This window comes from Schistocerca cancellata, chromosome 10 (assembly GCF_023864275.1).
Source record: "Schistocerca cancellata isolate TAMUIC-IGC-003103 chromosome 10, iqSchCanc2.1, whole genome shotgun sequence".
NCBI lineage: Eukaryota > Metazoa > Arthropoda > Insecta > Orthoptera > Acrididae > Schistocerca > Schistocerca cancellata.
In genome coordinates, this window is record NC_064635.1 from 62052377 (window position 1) to 62072681 (window position 20305).

The 20305-nt window shown below is 35.8% G+C and overlaps 1 protein-coding gene across 1 annotated transcript in view; it reads right to left on the bottom strand.

Moving 5' to 3' along the window:
- Positions 1-321: 321 nt before the first annotated feature.
- Positions 322-20305, bottom strand: part of LOC126106595 (peroxidase-like) — a 98106-nt gene continuing 78122 nt past the window's right edge. Inside the window, exons 10-13 of the mRNA XM_049912939.1 lie at positions 14496-14666; positions 13016-13205; positions 4489-4594; positions 322-556 (exon numbers count right to left, since the gene is read on the bottom strand). Of these exons, the coding sequence (XP_049768896.1) occupies positions 490-556; positions 4489-4594; positions 13016-13205; positions 14496-14666 (534 nt within the window). The 3' untranslated portion in view covers positions 322-489. The remainder of the gene's footprint in view (positions 557-4488; positions 4595-13015; positions 13206-14495; positions 14667-20305) is intronic.

Genomic DNA, 20305 nt, shown 5'->3' on the forward strand with positions numbered 1-20305 from the left:
AACCCCTTATTTTTCTTTTAAGTTGCTGTTATTATATTCCAATGAGGATTCCATGGTCACAGTATGAGTTATTGCAGAATCACTTATTTCTGAATTTTCTTAACAGAGTACTGGTTGAACAAAAGAAGGTGTAAAGAAATAATCATGGAGGCCTTTATTGATAAATTATAACTACTATTTAAGTGAACAAGCCAAAACTTTGAGGCTTTATTGCTGTGTTCACAAAAGATCATTTATTATACATTCCAACCAACAAGTCAGTGTAGCAAGATCAACTTCATAACTGATCTTAACAGAGTACTGGTTGAACAAAAGAAGGTGTAAAGAAATAATCATGGAGGCCTTTATTGATAAATTATAACTACTATTTAAGTGAACAAGCCAAAACTTTGAGGCTTTATTGCTGTGTTCACAAAAGATCATTTATTATACATTCCAACCAACAAGTCAGTGTAGCAAGATCAACTTCATAACTGATCTGGAGTGCTGTCATTTGTTCTCCTTCCAGAAGCTCAGGTCCACAACTGGTAGTTCATTGCAGTCAACCACCTTATTTCTGGAAAAGTAAAGAACATTTCAAAGAAACTACCAGAAGCTATATACTCATTTAATATCAGTGGTTACATCTATTAAGAAATAACTACAATAAGACAAGGAGCAATAATAATCTACATTTCACAATTTCTTCACTTCTTCAATTGGCTTGACTTGGACATCAGTGAAAAACTCAATATTGCTATCTTTGTAGGTTAAACTTACTTTCATAAAAGCTAATACCAAAGACTGGGATGCATAGAAATTTGAGGCAGATGCACTTACTTTCATGCCATTTCTATCATATTTTGTACTCTCTGTTCCACACATAAGAGTGGGACTTTTTGGAACTGCCATCATAGCTAAACAGTTTCATAGTGTGTATAGCAGGAAAATTGCAGAATATATGGAGAAGTTAAGCATAATAGCCATGTGTTAAAATATTTTATTAAATTTTATTTATTTCTGTGATCCTTTGAATTCTTCTGAAGAGGTCATGATGAAACTGAATCTCACATGGTTTACAATCCTAGGCCTATCTATTCAATAGACATAGCAGAGAAAATAATCAAGACCTTGAGAGACAATGCCGTCATAACAGCATTTGTCCCGCAGGATTACTTTTTAGAACTGACCTGGAGACAACAATGTCTTCCAGTTTCAATGCCATACTGTCTACACTCTGACTTCTTTGAGGAGGCATGAGAATTTCTTTGACTGTTACTTGTCCATTATATCACAGCTCACACAAGCTGAGGCAACAAGGAACCCCTTCAGATATGAAACAAATCGAGGCAGAACTGCTCACTCAGGAAATACAATGTGAATTCCTTTAAAGTTACCTGAGAAGAAAATACAAGAAGTAACACTACGAGTCACTGTTGCAAAATGTGCTTAGAGACATTACCCTATTGATATCAACCTTGCTGAAAAATTCCACTGCCAGATGCTACAAGAAAGGCATTGTGCACCAAACAGAACTTTACATCTGAAATTCCAGGAGCATGCCTTCCACGAAGAGTTGGGCAACATATTTTCCAACTCTTCTCGGAATGAACTCTGATGCACAATGGCTCCCTTGAAGCACCTTGCACTAAATGCTACCATGTCAACCAAGTGATCCCATTACAAAATGTGCTGCTCTTCATTGTATCTTCTTTATCTCTTCTATCAGTCCAACCTCATAAGATCCTAGATGTATGAGCAATACTCTAAAATCAGTCAAGCAAGTGTTTTGTAAGGTACAAATTTCATGTATGAATTACATCCTCTTAAGATTTTTCCAATGAATCTTTGCTTGGTGTCTACTTTTCCTGCAATTAATTTTATCTGACATCTCCCCCCTGTCCCTCCCCCATTCTGCAGAGAATCTAGCCTAACAGATGCCTCATCATAGATCTGTGTAATTAATTTTTTGGGTGACACATTTACTTTTTGCTGTCTAATTATTCTAGCAAACTCGCAGCTTACATCTGCACATCATGTTTGGAAGGAGACAGAAAGTTGAAGAACCTTTCTTTTGGTTTACTTCTTAATACAAAATGGTGTACAGCAGCCATCTGAGAACCATTTTTTGATACAGCACTACTTACATCTGCTATAACAGTTAAACATTCTGGTTCTCTTACTTGCTTTAAAAATTTTTATTGGCATACTTCTCCAACATAATATGTAAAATTTCATTTTGAATTGTTGTTGATGTTCTATTGAAAACAATTACCTTATCCAACTCAGCACTAAAATCAGTTGGACTTTTCAGAACACCAGGGCTTGGTGATAATTCAGTTTCATTGTGACACCTGAAGGCTAATTCAGAGGAAACACAGAAATGATTACAATTTATTAAAATATTTAACACATGCCTGTTATGTTTAACATCTTGATTATACGCCAAAATTTTCCTTCTATATGCACTGTCAAGTTGTTCATCAAGGCTGACAGTGCCAAAAACTGCCAGTCTTAAACAGTTTTGTATGTGAACAGCTTAAAATTCATTCTTCACTCTGGTACTCAGTGATTTCTGTCTGTAACTCCCACTTTTTCGACAAAGACTCCCCACCAAATAATGTGCATTGGCAGCAGCATATTACATTTTTAACTTCACAGCCACATAACCAATCACTTTTTTTATGAACATCTACTTTAAGTGCTCTGATAAGCCGTCAGTTTCCAGTATTATTTTGCACAATAAGAGTCATTCAAGTCTCTCTGCAGTAAGCTTCTCCTCACCAGAGAAATGGGAAAAGTTTGCACTTCGTAAATTGTAAATGGAATTCATTTTCTCTCACACTCCACAACCTATAACCTGTTCAATTCAGTTCAATTCCTTATCATCCATTTTGTTATATACATTATATTAAGTGAAATAACATTTTCTTAATTACACTTTACACATTTTGTTTTCTTTTTACATGCAAGATGGAAAAAAGGTTTATACTAAAAAATCCATTTACAGAAATACCATTTTCTTAATTACACTTTAAGAGTTTCTTAATTACACTTTACATATTTTGTCTTCTTTTTACATGCAAGTTGAAAGAAAAAAGTGTATACAAAAATATCAAAAGATGAGCACTATCCGTTTAGGCAGCAATGAAATTCATCAACATTATTAAAACTTTGACCTAATAGTAACTTCTAATTCTTTTTTAAATATATGTAAGTTTTTTATATTTTTTATTTTATATGTCACAAGCTAGTTCTCCCTGTCCAGAATGTACCAGCTACAGTATCAAGAACTAAAAAAGTCAATCACCTTGAAACACCTTAACATTTTTACACATAGTTCTTAGAAATAATATTCATAAACATGATAAACATAAACATTACAGCTGCAGTAACACCAACAATTGCAGTATTCTAGCCATTTTCCCAGTTGTCACAATGTTAGCATTAAATCTAAGCTTTGTTTATGATTGAAAAAAATATAAAATGCACTTATGCTGATGAGAAAACTTCCCTACAAATTTCTGCCCTCAAAACAAATTTGTGAATGAAACAATGGTATTATGATTGCTGTTGAAATATCAATTTTGGTAATAATGTGAGTGATGGAATGGTGCACCCTAGTGGCTTGGGTACCTAACAAATTAACATTGCAAGAGAAGAAAAAGCTGGAAGTGTACTCCCTAGGGTGGTGCTACCCCATGGGGCATCTGGAGCTGTTTATAGTCAGAGAGTTTCCACTCTGACTGCAGCACCCTGCGATATCACTGGGAAGCATGCCATCTGGTGCTATGGGCAAGCTCATTTCAACCCAAAGTAGAATAGGCCGCACCATGTGCCAGGAAGTTGTTGTAGGAGTGCAAAACCCCTCAGTTTGCTTTTTTGAGAGCAGCAATGTTTTTGGGCCAATTATGAGGCAATAGAATGTTTCACAACAAAGGAAAGTGGGTTGTAACACATCTAATGGTATATCTTGGGCTTCCTAAAAAAAAGTGTAAGAAAAGGGACCATATTAAGTGTAAAGCTACTTTGTTCTTTACATGATACTGTCAAAATGTACTAAATGCTTTTCAAAAAACAAAGTACTTATCATACCAGAACAATGTAATTGGCTAACTTTTTTTTCTTCTGAGCTGTTTGTAGCTTGTGCCTCTCAGTATGACTTATGGGTAATGTCATAGCAGCATTTTTACACCACCCTCACCTCATACAACAAAGGAAACCTTACTCAAATCCACAAAAAGTGGAAAAAATGTGAATTTCAGTGGGATGTTCATTCAGTGTGGATAGCTAAAATATTTTTCACATGCTACCACAAAGCATCTTCAGGCATCATGAAAGCGAAAACTTAGTGAAAAAACATACAACACATAATGTCACTCTCAGTTCCATAGTTTTGTAAATAATTATGATCCACACAACAGGATAGCAGCACTTTTGTGTTTCAAGTAGCCTATGAATAAACAAATGAAAAATAAACAAACATGAAAAAATTATGAAATTACTTACGTATTGGAAACTTTTTTGAAACTATTGTGTGGTATTCTTGTCACATGATCAGAGTTGTCGCAGACAATTCTTGAAATTGTTGCCTTTTTTATTTCATTGATCTGATCTGTAGATAAATACAACAAAAATAAATATAATAAACTGCTGTTTTTAATTAGCTGAACATGGCACTGAATGATTTAAATGCCATATGTTTCTTGTTTATTCCCTTTTATGTTTATCCTCACAAATGTAATTATAAAATTAAGAATCTATCAAACAACTATATACTTAAAAACAGTACTGAAAATGTATGGGGCCCACATAATACTTGACAACTATTAATTGACAGCAGTGAGATACTCACAGAAAATCTAATCGTGTACAGGGAGAAGACTGGTTTTGTGGGATGGGAGGGTACTGTATTTGAAGCAGTTAATGAGCATCTTAAATCAGCTAAGATAGAAATTGGTTTGGCATGCAAATGAGATGAAACTTTTAGTTTGTTCTTTCTATGGGCACCAAACTCAGCTGCAGATGTAAGTGATAACTTAAAAGAAATTCCTGTTATATAGTATTCACACTTTCACATCATTCTCTAATAGTTATAAGAGACTTTCTCGAGGGCATGCAGCTTTACTGTATGATTAAATGATGATGGCGTCCTCTTGGGTAAAATATTCCGGAGGTAAAATAGTCCCCCATTCGGACCTCTGGGTGGGGACTACTCAAGAGGACGTCGTTATCAGGAGAAAGAAAACTGGCGTTCTACGGATCGGAGCGTGGAATGTCAGATCACTTAATCGGGCAGGTACGTTAGAAAATTTAAAAAGGGAAATGGATAGGTTAAAGTTAGATATAGTGGGAATTAGTGAAGTTCGGTGGCAGGAGGAACAAGACTTCTGGTCAGGTGCCCACAGGGTTATTAACACAAAATCAAATAGGGGTAATGCGGGAGTAGGTTTAATAATGAATAGGAAAATAGAAATACGGGTAAGCTACTACAAACAGCATAGTGAACGAATTATTGTGGCCAAGATAGATACGAAGCCCACACCTACTACAGTAGTACGAGTTTATATGCCAACTAGCTCTGCAGATAACGAAGGAATTGAAGAAATGTACGATGAAATAAAATAAATTATTCAGATAGTGAAGGGTGCCGAAAATTTAATAGTCATGGGTGACTGGAATTCAGTAGTAGGAAAAGGGAGAGAAGGAAATGTAGTAGGTGAATATGGATTGGGGCTAAGAAATGAAAGAGGAAGCCGCCTGGTAGAATTTTGTACAGAGCACAACTTAATCATAGCTAACACTTGGTTTAAGAATCATGAAAGAAGGTTGTATACATGGAAGAACCCTGGAGATACTAAAAGGTATCAGATAGATTATATAATGGTAAGACAGAGATTTAGGAACCAGATTTTAAATTGTAAGACATTTCCAGGGGCAGATGTGGACTCTGACCACAATCTACTGGTTATGACCTGTAGATTAAAACTGAAGAAACTGCAAAAAGGTGGGAATTTGAGGAGATGGGACCTGGATAAACTGAAATAAACAGAGGTTGTACAGAGTTTCAGGGAGAGCATAAGGGAACAATTGACAGGAATGGGGGAAAGAAATACAGTAGAAGAAGAATGGGTAGCTTTGAGGGATGAAGTAGTGAAGGCAGCAGAGGATCAAGTACGTAAAAAGACGAGGGCTAGAAGAAATCCTTGGGTAACAGAAGAAATATTGAATTTAATTGATGGAAGGAGAAAATATAAAAATGCAGTAAATGAAGCAGGCAAAAAGGAATACAAGCGTCTCAAAAATGAGATTGACAGGAAGTGCAAAATGGCTAAGCAGGGATGGCTAGAGGACAAATGTAAGGATGTAGAGGCTTATCTCACTAGGGGTAAGATAGATACTGCCTACAGGAAAATTAAAGAGACCTTTGGAGATAAGAGAACCACTTGTATGAACATCAAGAGCTCAGAAGGAAACCCAGTTCTAAGCAAAGAAGGGAAAGAAGAAAGGTGAAAGGAGTATATAGAGGGTCTATACAAGGGCGATGTACTTGAGGACAATATTATGGAAATGGAAGAGAATGTAGATGAAGATGAAATGGGAGATACAATACTGCGTGAAGAGTTTGACAGAGCACTGAAAGACCTGATTCGAAACAAGGCCCCTGGAGTAGACAACATTCCATTGGAACTACTGACAGCCTTGGGAGAGCCAGTCCTGACAAAACTCTACCATCTGGTGAGCAAGATGTATGAGACAGGCGAAATACCCTCAGACTTCAAGAAGAATATAATAATTCCAATCCCAAAGAAAGCAGGTGTTGACAGATGTGAAAATTACCGAACAATCAGTTTAATAAGCCACAGCTGCAAAATACTAACACGAATTCTTTACAGACGAATGGAAAAACTAGTAGAAGCTGACCTCGGGGAAGATCAGTTTGGATTCCGTAGAAATACTGGAACACATGAGGCAATACTGACCTTACGACTTATCGTAGAAGAAAGATTAATGAAAGGCAAATCTATGTTTCTAGCATTTGTAGACTTAGAGAAAGCTTTTGACAGTGTTGACTGGAATACTCTCTTTCAAATTCTAAAGGTGCCAGGGTAAAATACAGGGAGCGAAAGGCTATTTATAATTTGTACAGAAACCAGATGACAGTTATAAGAGTCGAGGGACATGAAAGGGAAGCAGTTGTTGGGAAGGGAGTAAGAGAGGGTTGTAGCCTCTCCCCAATGTTATTCAATCTGTATATTGAGCAAGCAGTAAAGGAAACAAAAGATAAATTCGGAGTAGGTATTAAAATCCATGGAGAAGAAATAAAAACTTTGAGGTTCACTGATGACATTGTAATTCTGTCAGAGACAGCAAAGGACTTGGAAGAGCAGTTGAATGGAATGGATAGCGTCTTGAAAGGAGGATATAAGATGAACATCAACAAAAGCAAAATGAGGATAATGGAATGTAGTCGAATTAAGTCGGGTGATGCCGAGGGAATTATATTAGGAAATGAGAAAGTAGTAAAGGAGTTTTGCTATTTGGGGAGCAAAATAACTGATGATGGTCGATGTAGAGAGGATATAAAATGTAGACTGGCAATGGCAAGGAAATTGTTTCTGAAGAAGAGAAATTTGTTAACATCGAGTATAGATTTAAGTGTCCGGAAGTCATTTCTGAAAGTATTTGTATGGAGTGTAGCCATGTATGGAAGTGAAACATGGACGATAAATAGTTTGGACAAGAAGAGAATAGAAGCTTTCAAAATGGGGTGCTACAGAAGAATGCTGAAGATTAGATGGGTAGATCACATAACTAATGAGGAAGTATTGAATAGGATTGGGGAGAAGAGAAGTTTGTGGCACAACTTGACCAGAAGAAGGGATCGGTTGGTAGGACATGTTCTGGGGCATCAAGGGATCACCAATTTAGTTTTGGAGGGCAGCGTGGAGGATAAAAATCGTAGAGGGAGACCAAGAGATGAATACACTAAGCAGATTCAGAAGGATGTAGGTTGCAGTAGATACTGGGAGATGAAGAAGCTTGCACAGGATAGAGTAGCATAGAGAGATGCATCAAACCAGTCTCAGGACTGAAGACCACAACAACAACAACAAAAATCACCCCACAATTGGTTGTGAAAAGAACAGTTTCATAAGTTGCGAATTATTGAGGTATTCCTATAAAATGATTATAGAAGTTCTGTTTGGAAGTTACCTGGAACAGACAGTTGAGCACCATACCTCTGGTAGAAATATATAAGATTTGTTGATAACAGGCAGACTTGATATTTTTTAAGCTGTTAACATAGAGACTGCAGCCAATACAGTTCAGCAATATGGGTGTGATGAGATTTTAAAAAAAAAAAAAAAAAAAAAAAGCAGAGAAGTTCACATTTTCAATAAAGTTAACAAAGAGGTTACCCTATTTATCAAGCAAACATAAGAGATTTTATTCTAACAGTATACCTCAGAAAACTGTGGTTCAATTTCAAACAAATAGTCAATCAAACTTTAGAAAAATGGGTACACTGCATAGTAATTAAATGTGGTAGTTATCCAGATTGGTATACAGAGAGTATTAGAAAGCTTATAAAAAACAGCCCATGCTGTTCAATAGGTACAAAAGAAAGTACAAATCTGTAGATAGGCTGATATTAATTAAAACACATTTAGCTACTGGAAGCAAAACATATGAATGCTCCAATAAGGACTGTAGCAAAATATTTTCAGAAGATCCACTGCAATATGCAAGATATTTTGGCACATGTTGTAGCTGTCAGTGACACAAAAACCATTGTGCAGATGCTTATGGATAGTACAGGAACCAAAACAGAAAATAACAAAATGAAACCAAAATGTTGGATACAATTTTCAGAGTTACATTTCAAAGAAAAATGCAGAAATATTGCCATCATTCAGAAGCCACACTGTTGCAAACAAGTCATAATAATCAGCACTACTGTTGTTGAAAAGCAGCTTTAGTTGCTTTGCTCACTAAGGCTCCAGGGCTTAAAGGAGTCATTGTCAAGTTCTACAATGGATTTGTCTATGAATTAGCTCTCTCTTGATGATAATTGACTGCAGAACACTTCATTGGCTGATTTGGGGGAGGGGACCAAACACAGAGGTCATTGATCCCTTCAGATGAGGGAAGATTGGGGAAGGAAATCAGCTGTTCCCTTTCAAAGGAACCTCCCAGCATTTGCCTGAAGTGTTTTAGGGAAATAAAGGAAAGCCTCAACCATGATGGCCGGATGCATATTTGAACTGTTGTCCTCTCAAATGCACTCTAGTGTGCTAACCACAGCACCACCTTGCTTGGTGCAGAGAATTTGAGCAGATATGTACCCCATGTCTGGAAATGAGTACAAGTTGTGCCCATCAGTTAAAGTGAAAATAGAACTGACCCACTGAAATACCACTCTATATCACTTTCATCCCTGTGTTAGGTAATCCTTAAACATACTATGAATTCAAACATTATCACCTACCTGCAACAAAACAATGTTTTCCACAGAAATCAGCATGCATTCTAAAAATGTTGATCATATAAAACTCAACTCATGTTCTAATGTCCCTAGTACCGTAGGTAGAGGAAATGAGGTTTACTCAGTATTACACCAATGTCTTATGCCAATCTAATTTCAGAACAAACTCTGCTCCTATATGTTTCATGTCAAAAACATTTGAAAACATTGATTGCATGAGCCAGAGAATATGCCAACATCATCAACAACCTCTCTGATGGTGATTCAGTGAGTTTTCAGAATGACTTTCTTTGCTTCTTCCACATTGCTATCAGTCATTAATGTGCTACGGTGTTCAGGATGGTAATCATTTTCATCTTCTTGACCCTCTTTGAAACATTTAGAACACTCATAAACTCTTGTCTTACTCATAGTAGATTTGTCAAAAGCTGCAGTCAATATTTAATATGTGATGCTGCACTTTATTCCATATTGTAAGCAAAATTTAATGGAAATTCTCTGATCCATCTTCTTTGAAAGTAAAAATTCGCCAAAAATAGTGTAACCTTTTTGATTGCCAACAGTAAACAAAATATTAAAAACACCTGAAAATGCAGACATACATCAGGAGCATGTGTATCAATAAGACAAAAGAAATTTGAAAATTGGACATATGAAGCCAGCAAAATGATATTCCTCTTACTTTTTGATAACACTTTGTATGTGTTCTTAGCTTCTCTCATCTGAATATTTACTTTCACGGATTGAAAATTTATGTTAGCTACATGTCAAGTAGTATGGTTTGTTATAAAACTGCGTAACAAGTAATAATGTATTGTAAAAAGAACTCAGTATGTCTATAAGAAAAAATGTTTTCTTTGAAAATTACCACTTTAATCAAGTAAATATCAAACAGCTTATAGCAAGTAAACAGCAGCTGTGAAACCAAACTTCCTTACTAATTTGCTCAATTAAATCTAAATGGTCTAATCATGAACAGCATTAAGCACTTATAGTTTATTGTTAATACAGTCCACCTATAAAGTTCCTATGATGTCTTCACTTATGGTAATGTACACTATGTGATCAAAAGTATCCAGACTCATGGCTGAAAATTACTTTTGCTACTTTTACTTTAAATTTATCTGTGGGCATAATATGTGCACTTTTGGGTAATTTGTTAAAAAATGAAGGGTCCTAGATACTTATAACTGCAGTGGATCTTTGATAGTCTGGCAAATGGGACAAATGGGACTTCAATTGTATGTCCATTTCTTTTATTATGTGAATGCATGGCCATCCTAAGATCAAAATTATTTTTAAATTTTCTTGGCATATATCAGGCAGTTATAAATATACAAGCCAGGGACTTTCATTATATTTAATTCTTTAAAATGCTACCTGCCTGCATGAGTCTCCCAATGGTAGTCCTATAAGGCATCTGATATTTTTTTTTCCATTTAAACACAGTCTTTGAAATCAGGAAGTTTCCCCATAGTATAATCCCATAAGTGAGATGAGAGTGGAAGAAAGCAATGTATGCATATAGTAGGTCTGCTCTACTAACAGAGCCTCTCAGTTTATGTAACAAGAAGATTACATGTGAGAGGTTTTTGCATTGCATGACTGTGTGAGTTTACCAGTTAAGTTTTTGGCCAATATGAAACCCTAGTAGTTTTGCAGATTTGTTTTCATGTTTGTGAGCATTTGAATTAAATACAATATCTTCTTTCTTATTATTAGTTATCTGTAATGAATTTGCCTGAAACCAGCTTGTGCATCTGTCCATTGCTATTGTTACATAATTCTGTAATTCATCAAAGTTGTTTCCCTGAGTAATTAGCATTGTATTGTTTGCATACAGTGCTGTTTCACAAGGTAATGAAGAAGGCAAATCATTTATGTAGACAACAAAAAGAAAAGGTCCAAATATGGAGTCATGTGGTACTCCTTTGGTAACTTGCAAGAATTGGTTGGTTGTTTTGGGGAAGGAGACCAGACAGCGAGGTCATCGGTCTCATCGGATTAGGGAAGGACGGGGAAGGAAGTCGGCTGTGCCCTTTGAAATAACTTGCAAGAAACTGGATCTGTTTTCATTTATAGCCACTGTTTGTTTTCTATTGCATAAGAAAGATTGTAATAGTTGGCAAGTGCTCTCACCTATTCTGTAATACTGTAGCTTTCTTATAATAGTATTGTGGGATACAGTATCAGATGCTTTCTTAAGGTCCAAAAGTCTTGCACTAATTATGGATTTATTCTCAAAGGAGTCGTATACTTTAGTGACATTGCTCTCTGCTGCCTTCATAGTTGAGAGACTAGTTCTGAACCCATACTGTGTGGAACATTGCAGTTTATTATTCGACTCAAAATACTGGGTCATTTGCTGGTGGACACAGTACTCTATTATTTTTGAAATTATGGAACTAGCACGAGGGGTTGGTAATTGTCAGGTAAATCTTTATCACCTTTCTTATACACAGGTATGATAACAGAAATTTTTAAACTATCTGGGTAAACACCTTCATTTTATATCTCATTTATTACCCTTGTTAAGGGGATTATTATTTCTTCTCTTATATTTTTATAACATAATTAGATAAACCATAGTAGTCTTCAGCTCTGGAGTTACTGAGCTTGGCTATTGATTCACTGACCTGTCTAGGAGTTACTAATGCCCATTCAAATTTATCACTCAGCTTTCTGTGTATTGTAGGTAGCAGCGCTTCTGCCTTTCTCACGTCTTCCTCTATCTTAACATCAGAGACAGGATTGGCAAAATGTGCATTTAATATAAGTGGAGGAATTTGTATACTGTTTCCTTTCTTTTGGCAGTTTTCTTTCTAGGTGATGAGTTACCCCAGAAAATTATTTGATAAGACATTATCGAGAGTAAATGCACAAAATATGTCGGGAGCATGATTTGTTTGTTTCTGAGCAAAAGTCCATCAAGAGCAAATGCAACTGAATTTAATTGTTTGAGCAACCACTAATATAATTGTTCCAGCTCATGTTTTCATCAATTTAAGTTTTCATCAATATGTACACCAAAAAATTGGTAGCATTCTACTGTCTTTACTGACCTCTGTTAGTGTGCTATGTATGATCCTATTGGTACAGAACATGATATTGTGTGTTTCCTAGAAATTAAGGGAGAGTCCATCTTCAGAGAATCACTTCATAATTCTTTGATGAACAGTACTAACTATCTATTCTCTTTATTCCCCTCTGATGGGATTTATTACAATATAACACAAAAAATATGCCACCATTGCTAAACATGGAAAAAAAACTGGAGTAACCAAATGAATTAACTGTACTGTCAATTAAGATTGCAATATAATATGAATACAATTGAGAGCAATAAAAGGATAGAAGTTTATTTTGTACTTTTAAAGTGATACCAGAGGATCAACAACAGTGTTCCTCATATAAGGAGTATTTTGAACAATACCAATGGACATAAAGTAATGCCTACCCGTAGAAAGGAAATAAGAACCGATTTTAGAAATGATTACAAGAAACTAAGGAAACAAAATAAAATAAGAAAAAAAAATTATCCAGTACCTGATGTGAATGGGTAAGCAGATCCGCCATAATCATAGAAAAATCGGTCTCCACATTTCCAGCGTTTGAATTGCTCCACAAGTATAGTTTCCCTTACATTCAGTGTATTTTCATTCCTCTTGTCCAACATCACCATGATGAGGTCCACATCATCAGGATGTTCATAAAAGTGCCCCAAAGCTGTGGCATCCTGAAAAAAATTAATAAATAAAAGCTATTATAAACATCTCAGAAACATAGTCATAAAATACTTTGTTCCCGTGTAGGAGTAAAATCGTTTACAAATTTCTTACCCTGCAACTTACCCCAAAACAACAGTGGAAAATCCAGGACAAAACGAGGACAGTGTAATGAAAAGGCTGTATTGCTACTCAGCATTCAGAGGAGATGTTGATTCACAGATAGGTACAACAAGAAGGCTGCTATACCTTGGATCTTTTGGCCAAAATGCCTTCTTCTAAAGTAGAAGCACAACACACACAACAGTGGCAATGTAAATGTGTGTGTTGTGCTTCTACTTTAGAAGAAGGCCTTTTGGCCAAAAGCTCCAATGTATAGCAGTCTTCTTCTTGTGGTAGCCTGTAGCTCATTGTCTTCTCTACTTGATGAGCAGCTGTCTATTCTCTTCATAATATTACAATAAAACAAATATTTTGTAGGCTTATTCAAAAAGTTACATGAGAATTGATTTTCATAATATATGTTTGTGGATTAAATTTTGAATGCATTGCATGTGGACTATTGGAAGAAGAAATGATGACTCGTTACATAAGTACCAACCAGACATCACCTCTTTGCTTTACCGAGAGATGATGAGACTAGTAACAAAAACTTGACATGGTCATACTAATCTGAAAACTAGCAAAAGTAGTATTAGTTACTGAGAAAAGCATCATAATAATGTTGAGTGTGATTTACCTAAATATTCTGGTTTCCTCATTCTTGTCCAGACCTACCTGTTTTTTCATCTGCAGTGTCCTGTTTACTGATGTGGTAATCACTAATCTTATCTCCTTTGCAAAACTTCAACTCTCCAGAGAAGGCAATGTATTTAATTGTCAATTTTCTTGCATTGCCTGTATTTTGTGATGTTTTATTTTTAATATATCATTAACACTATGACACTTTTAAAAAAAAAACTCCATACAGAGGAGAGCTCTGTTGCCAGTCTCACAGCATTTGCATCTACTTAATTTTCAGCACTGACTTTACTTATTAGTACAATGACACACCTATTTGGGCAAGCAATTTTGATGGCTGCACGTCAAGGATAAGGGGTTACCTATATCTTAAGGTTGCATTTTGTCCATACTCTATCTGTATAAAGAAAGCATTTTAGATAAATGATTACTAAAGAGCATTTTAACAGTGCAATGTGATGATTTTGACATTAGGTTGGCATGATGACTATACTTAATCTAATGATGCAATGTTTAACAATTTCCAACAAACAAGAATGTGGAATAGCCAATGTACAAACCTCATACGGCATAAGATCACTGAAGTCTTCAAATTTCTCAGCGCGGGGTAGCCCAATTAATTCCCGATAATCATTGTAGCTTCCCAAGCCAGAATCTCTTCCTCTTAATATATCAAATGTAGAGAGATCTTGGCCATATTCCCCATCTCCTTTGAATAGGTTCCTGTCAAGCTGAAATTGTTTACATTATATTAATTATAGCTGTCATGTATCATTAATATATGCAAATTAGTAACACATAAAGTTTAGTAATAAATTTGGATTTTTAAAATCTGTCACAAACAGCATTTTATTTGTTCACATTTAAATTTATTCATGTGTTCAAAAAACTCTTTGTAGAAAAGCCAGAATGTTTTACTAGAAAGTTTCACACCACACAAAAAATTTTTCAATTAACATAGCAGCAGATAAAGCTCCTACTCCTTATGTTCCAAATACAACAAATTTTGCTGACATTTATTTCAACTTCCACTTGTCTTTGTCTATGGTCTATTGCACTAATTACAACAAATATTTGTTCCTCTTATGAAACAATAAACATTATAGCATACAAAACAAAGACACAGTGGCTGTACCACTACTATATGTTCCAAATAATTTACTTTTTACTATAAGTTAATCAATTATTTGACATGGTTTTCATGTAGTAACCCATTAGTAAATATGTCTTCCCTCAAAGAGATGGGCAAGCAGCATATTTGTTGGTAAGAGTATGTGTCAGTTGACAGGAAACAAGGAATTTTGACTATATACTTTTGTTACATCAATAAGATGTTATATAGCATTGATAAATTAACCCACAGATTAATAATTCATAATTTGCAATGTAGTGCTCATTTCTATCAATAAGAGGATTTTCATCATGTTAAGAATAATAGTGTCCATATATTTTTCTAAATTTCTGACTAGCAACGTTTTCATACCATTAATTAAAAATATTAGTTCTTGTAATTAATCAAAAACTGTAACATTCAACCTAGCCACTTTTCAGAGCATAATGTGTTTTCAGAATAACAGTTTGTTCTTACACCCATCTGTAAGTAGTTGGATGTCACCCAAAATTGGCACTCCATGGTTTGAAAGTACAGAAGTAACATCTGTGATGGATGCACTCTTGATGTTGACTCAAAGCACAATTATAAATGTTCTTTACATGAAAATATGTGCATTTACAACCACAAAAATCACTAACATTAAAGTGTAAGGACTATCTAGTGATTAAAAATTTTGACTTAATTGTGCTTTGATCAACAAGTACTGTGGAATGTTATTGTTGTTGAACTAGTGCTTGTTGAACATTGTGGATCTAATTACAAACTGACTTAAATGAACTATCACAGTATAATTAAATGTGATGAATTACTGAAGAACAGTGCTAATTATGAACTGTGTCTGTTTATATAAATGTGATCACTGTTTTTGTTCAACAGTAGGATCTAAAGTCCCCACTGGACAGTAGTTGTTATGCATTGTGGTTTCTGACATGGATATGGGTACTAATAATGTTTTATAGAAGATAAACTGGTCACCTCACACAGTAACTGAACTGAATGTGTTAGTGTCATCTAAATTATGGTGTCCTGTACATCAACAAACCAGAACCATCCCACATTCAACCAGATTTTTAACCTGGTGGTGATCAAGACGGGTGCAATCAAGGACAAGACTCTGATATTCATGTCAGTTCCATTGCATATAGACTGAGCTATCCAAGCAAGATTCATGACCCACTCTCACAGCTTTACATCTTCCAGTACCTCATATCCTATGTAACTTCAGAGGTTTCCAGTTTGAGTCCTGTTTCAGAAAACAGTTTTAATCTGCCAGGATATTTCAGATCAGTGGACAATACCCTGCAAAGTGAAAATTCAGTTTGGAAGAAAAAAAGATTTACATATTGCCCTCCTGACAGCCAAGTATTTTTTATTCAACTTCTTCCTCTCTATAGTACTACATGTTGTTTAACATTTATTCTGCAGTAGTGTCTATTTCATTATATCATTCTATACAGAAGCTCTATACCACAATTTATAGTATATTATTGTGATGCAATACTATGGTCTCTTTGTATGTTTGGTAATAACTGTTGCTGAAACTGTCTCAGGGTCACTGATACCAGTTTCATTGAAGACATTCTCAAAAAGGTCAGGTCTGTTTGTTGCTATTAGACCCATTATATTTTCATCATGAGTGGCTTCTGAACAACCTGTTCTAAGTAGTTATAACATTCCACAGGATGTCTTGTCATTCCCATAACTTACGAGACTGTAATTTTCCCATTTGCTGATTAAAATTTCCTCCAATGGTGATGGAGTGATTGGGGGAACTTATGTACTAATGAATTTAGGTTTTCTCTAAACTTTTCAGTTACATCTGGAGGTGACTCTGATTTCTCAGTGGATGGTCCTGATTTTCCCCTAAAATTTCAGTTATCAATTTTTGGTTTATAATAAGTTTTCTGTGCCTAGTACAGGATGGCATATGAAAAACTGGCCCTGAGTGCAGATTGCTCACCAATAATCCATGAATTGTTGTCCACCATGAACAGATGTAACAACAGATAGATAAACATATAATCATTAGATAATAAAGAAATAACATAGATGCTATGGCAAAGGTCTGCATTTCCTGAACTGATCTTGTCTTTTCCATTAGTTTACATTAGGTCCTGAGAATGACTGCCTCGTGCTTCAGTGAACATTTACGTATGTTCCCACATGTTGCTATACACCTTGCACAACTCTGCCTCATCAATTCTCAAAATTTCATTATGAATATTGTGCTTAAAGTCTTCTAGAAGTATTGGGTTATTAGCACACACTTTTACCTTAACACTGCCCCATGGATAAAAGTAACTAGTGGTTATGTCTGACAAACATGGCAGCCATAATCCTTTGCTGACAGTCTTTTCCTCTGTGAATCGTTCATGAACTCATGAGGTGCACTCACATGAAGTGTGACAGGTCATGCCATCCTGTACAAAACATAGTCACAACAGCTTTGAAATAACAGATGACAATTGGCTCCCAACAATGAGCTTTCTAGAACTTGGGGCCAGTTTTTCATGTGCCACAGTGTACATTGTTAGCTCCAACATTTTGATGAGCACTTCAAACTCTGGCAATTTTTTAAAATTCTTTGGTAGTTAATCACTAGGATTTTAATACTCTTGCCTGTAAGGGGCATTTATTTGGTTTTTGTATTCACTCTTTCAGGTTTCCTACAGTTATCATTATCTGAAATGGATGGAATCTAAAAAAAACATTATGTGCACTCCACACATAGCCAGCTAGCTACCAGAGTAGCAGCCTCTAACGTGAAGTGGGGACGGTACACTTCTCAGCCCTATGACACTAATTTATGAAGGTGCAGCCTAGCTTGTTGTAGACCTTCAAAATACTACAAACTGTGAGTTTTTTTTCAAACTATGCCAGCACAACTGGTTTCTTCAACCTTCTCTGCCAGCACTGGGATGATCCAAGTCATCATTTGTTCCATGTGCCACAACCTGAAGTTGATTGCATTGTTTTCCCTTGATAGCTGCCAGAACAGCACCTTCAGCATGTTGGATGCAATCCACAACCTACACACTGAGAGCTCCAGGTGCGCTTTCTTTTCCCTGCACCTACATTCTGTTTCTAAACTTCTCCTTGGTTTCCTTCACTGCTTGTTTCATGTACAGATTAAATAAAAAAGGGGAGAAGCTACAGCTATCTTGGCAAATACAGTTTTCCTTTCACATGCTACTAGACTCTTTATAACTGCAGTCATGGTTCTGTACAGGTTGTAGAGAACGTTTTGCTCCCTCTATTTTATCTCTGGTAACTTCAGAATTTCAAATGGTGTATTCCAGTCAAGGCTGTCAAAAGATTCTTCCAAATCAACACTTACCACAAATGTTCTCCTCTTCATTCCATTTTTGAAGATTAGTCATAGGGTCAGTATTGCCTAGTGTGTTACTGCATTTCTCCAGAACTAATAAAGCAAAGATATTTCTAATGCTGATTGGAGACAAACTAATCTTGGCTAGCTCCATATGATAAAGACTGCCTGTACTCATACAGTCCTCCCCATTCCAGCACTTTTTCAAATACCAAGCTGGCAAAATTCTGCGTGAAAGATTTCAGCAGTAGAACGGCATCCCTTGAGGCAGTATTTTAATCCTTCCTTATTTATGGATGATTTTGCACATCATTCGTCTTCCTTGTCATGTGCAGCTTAGGATTAGAACATTGGGATTCTCACATCAGTTTTAAATTTTCTGCAGATAAATCTGTGTATGTGTTCTTTCTGATTTTAAACTTTCTCATCGATTTACTTGTCCAGCAAATGAGGGACACAGTAATGTAATGTACTGAGAGCTGCTTATTGCCTAATATTATTGTTATTATATTATTGCCTAATATGATATGCACAACTACTATACATCGGGATACACTTGTTTACTTCATTTTTCATTGTTAATCTTTCAATTTTCATATTGCTTCATAGTATTACATTAATGCTATTCAGTTAAGCTCATTTTTCTGTAAATTTTCTTTTATTTACATTTATTATTCTATAAATGAAATAGTTGACCAGATCAAATAATAACAATGTTACACAAAACACTGGGTTGTTAAAATCACATAATCAATGTAATTTTTGTATGAAGATGTAAGAATCTGAAGAACAGTATTTACTGGGAAAATGACCATTCTATTAACATTCTAATTCTTGTGGTTGTGTGTTAAACACCAAATTAAACAAAAAAAAAAAAAAAACAATAAGTTGATGTGTGATGTTTTTTGTGTCTGACATGTCTGACAGAACAGACACAACATATCAATACATACATATCAGTGAGGACAGCCCTAGGTACTTTTGGTACAGCTTCACCATACACTCCAAACCCCTGTAGGACTTGGCGAATGCCATGAGAATCAGAGCTAATTGGCTGGGGTGCTGCTTGCATGTGACAGGTGGAGAATTTGAGTCAGATGGGAAGCATGTCTGGACGGCTGAGACATTTAAGGCAACTGTTGTAGAGAAGTAGAGCATCAGGGTTCGAGTCCCGGTCTGGCACACCATTGATTTATTTCAATGCCTGTAGGTGGCTGATGTCCTGATTTTTTGTGTTCTATATGGATGATTGCTGCTGTACCACCAGTGGCATGTCTGACAGAACAGACAACACATATCGTATGAGTATATCATGCAGGTGCACCACATCTTTGGAACCCCTGCGAGACTAAGCGAATTCTTTGAGCAGCAGGGCTAATAGAAGGGGGCACTACTTGCCTGTGACAGGTTGAGAATTTGGGTCAGCAGGGAAGCATGTCTGGATGAGTGAGGCAGTTAAGGCAACCATTCTGAAGAAACAGAGCATCTGGATTCAAGTTCCAGTCCAGCAGAAGTTTTCAACTTTCACCATTTATTTGTTTCAGTGCCTGTAGGTAGCTGAATTCATTATTTCCTTTCATACTAAAATAAGTTAAACAGGAAAAGCTTGATTGTAATTCTTAATGAAGAGCTAAGTGCTCCCTTAATTGTTTAAACATTTTATAACCGACTTCAACTGTGTCTGCATGACTCAGTTTTTTCTCACTTTGCTGCAGTTATGTCTCAGTTTTTGTACAGCATTTGCTCAGTCTGATTGTTGCTGAGTGGAGAAGTGAGAAGGGAAGAAACTACAAATAATTTATGGATTTCCAGGAGTTTTGGTTGTGAGAATATTATTTATAATGATGTAGGAATGGAACATATTGTAAGAGAAAGACCCCACTGCAGCAAATGCAAAGAGTTTGGCAGTTGATTAACAATCATTGACA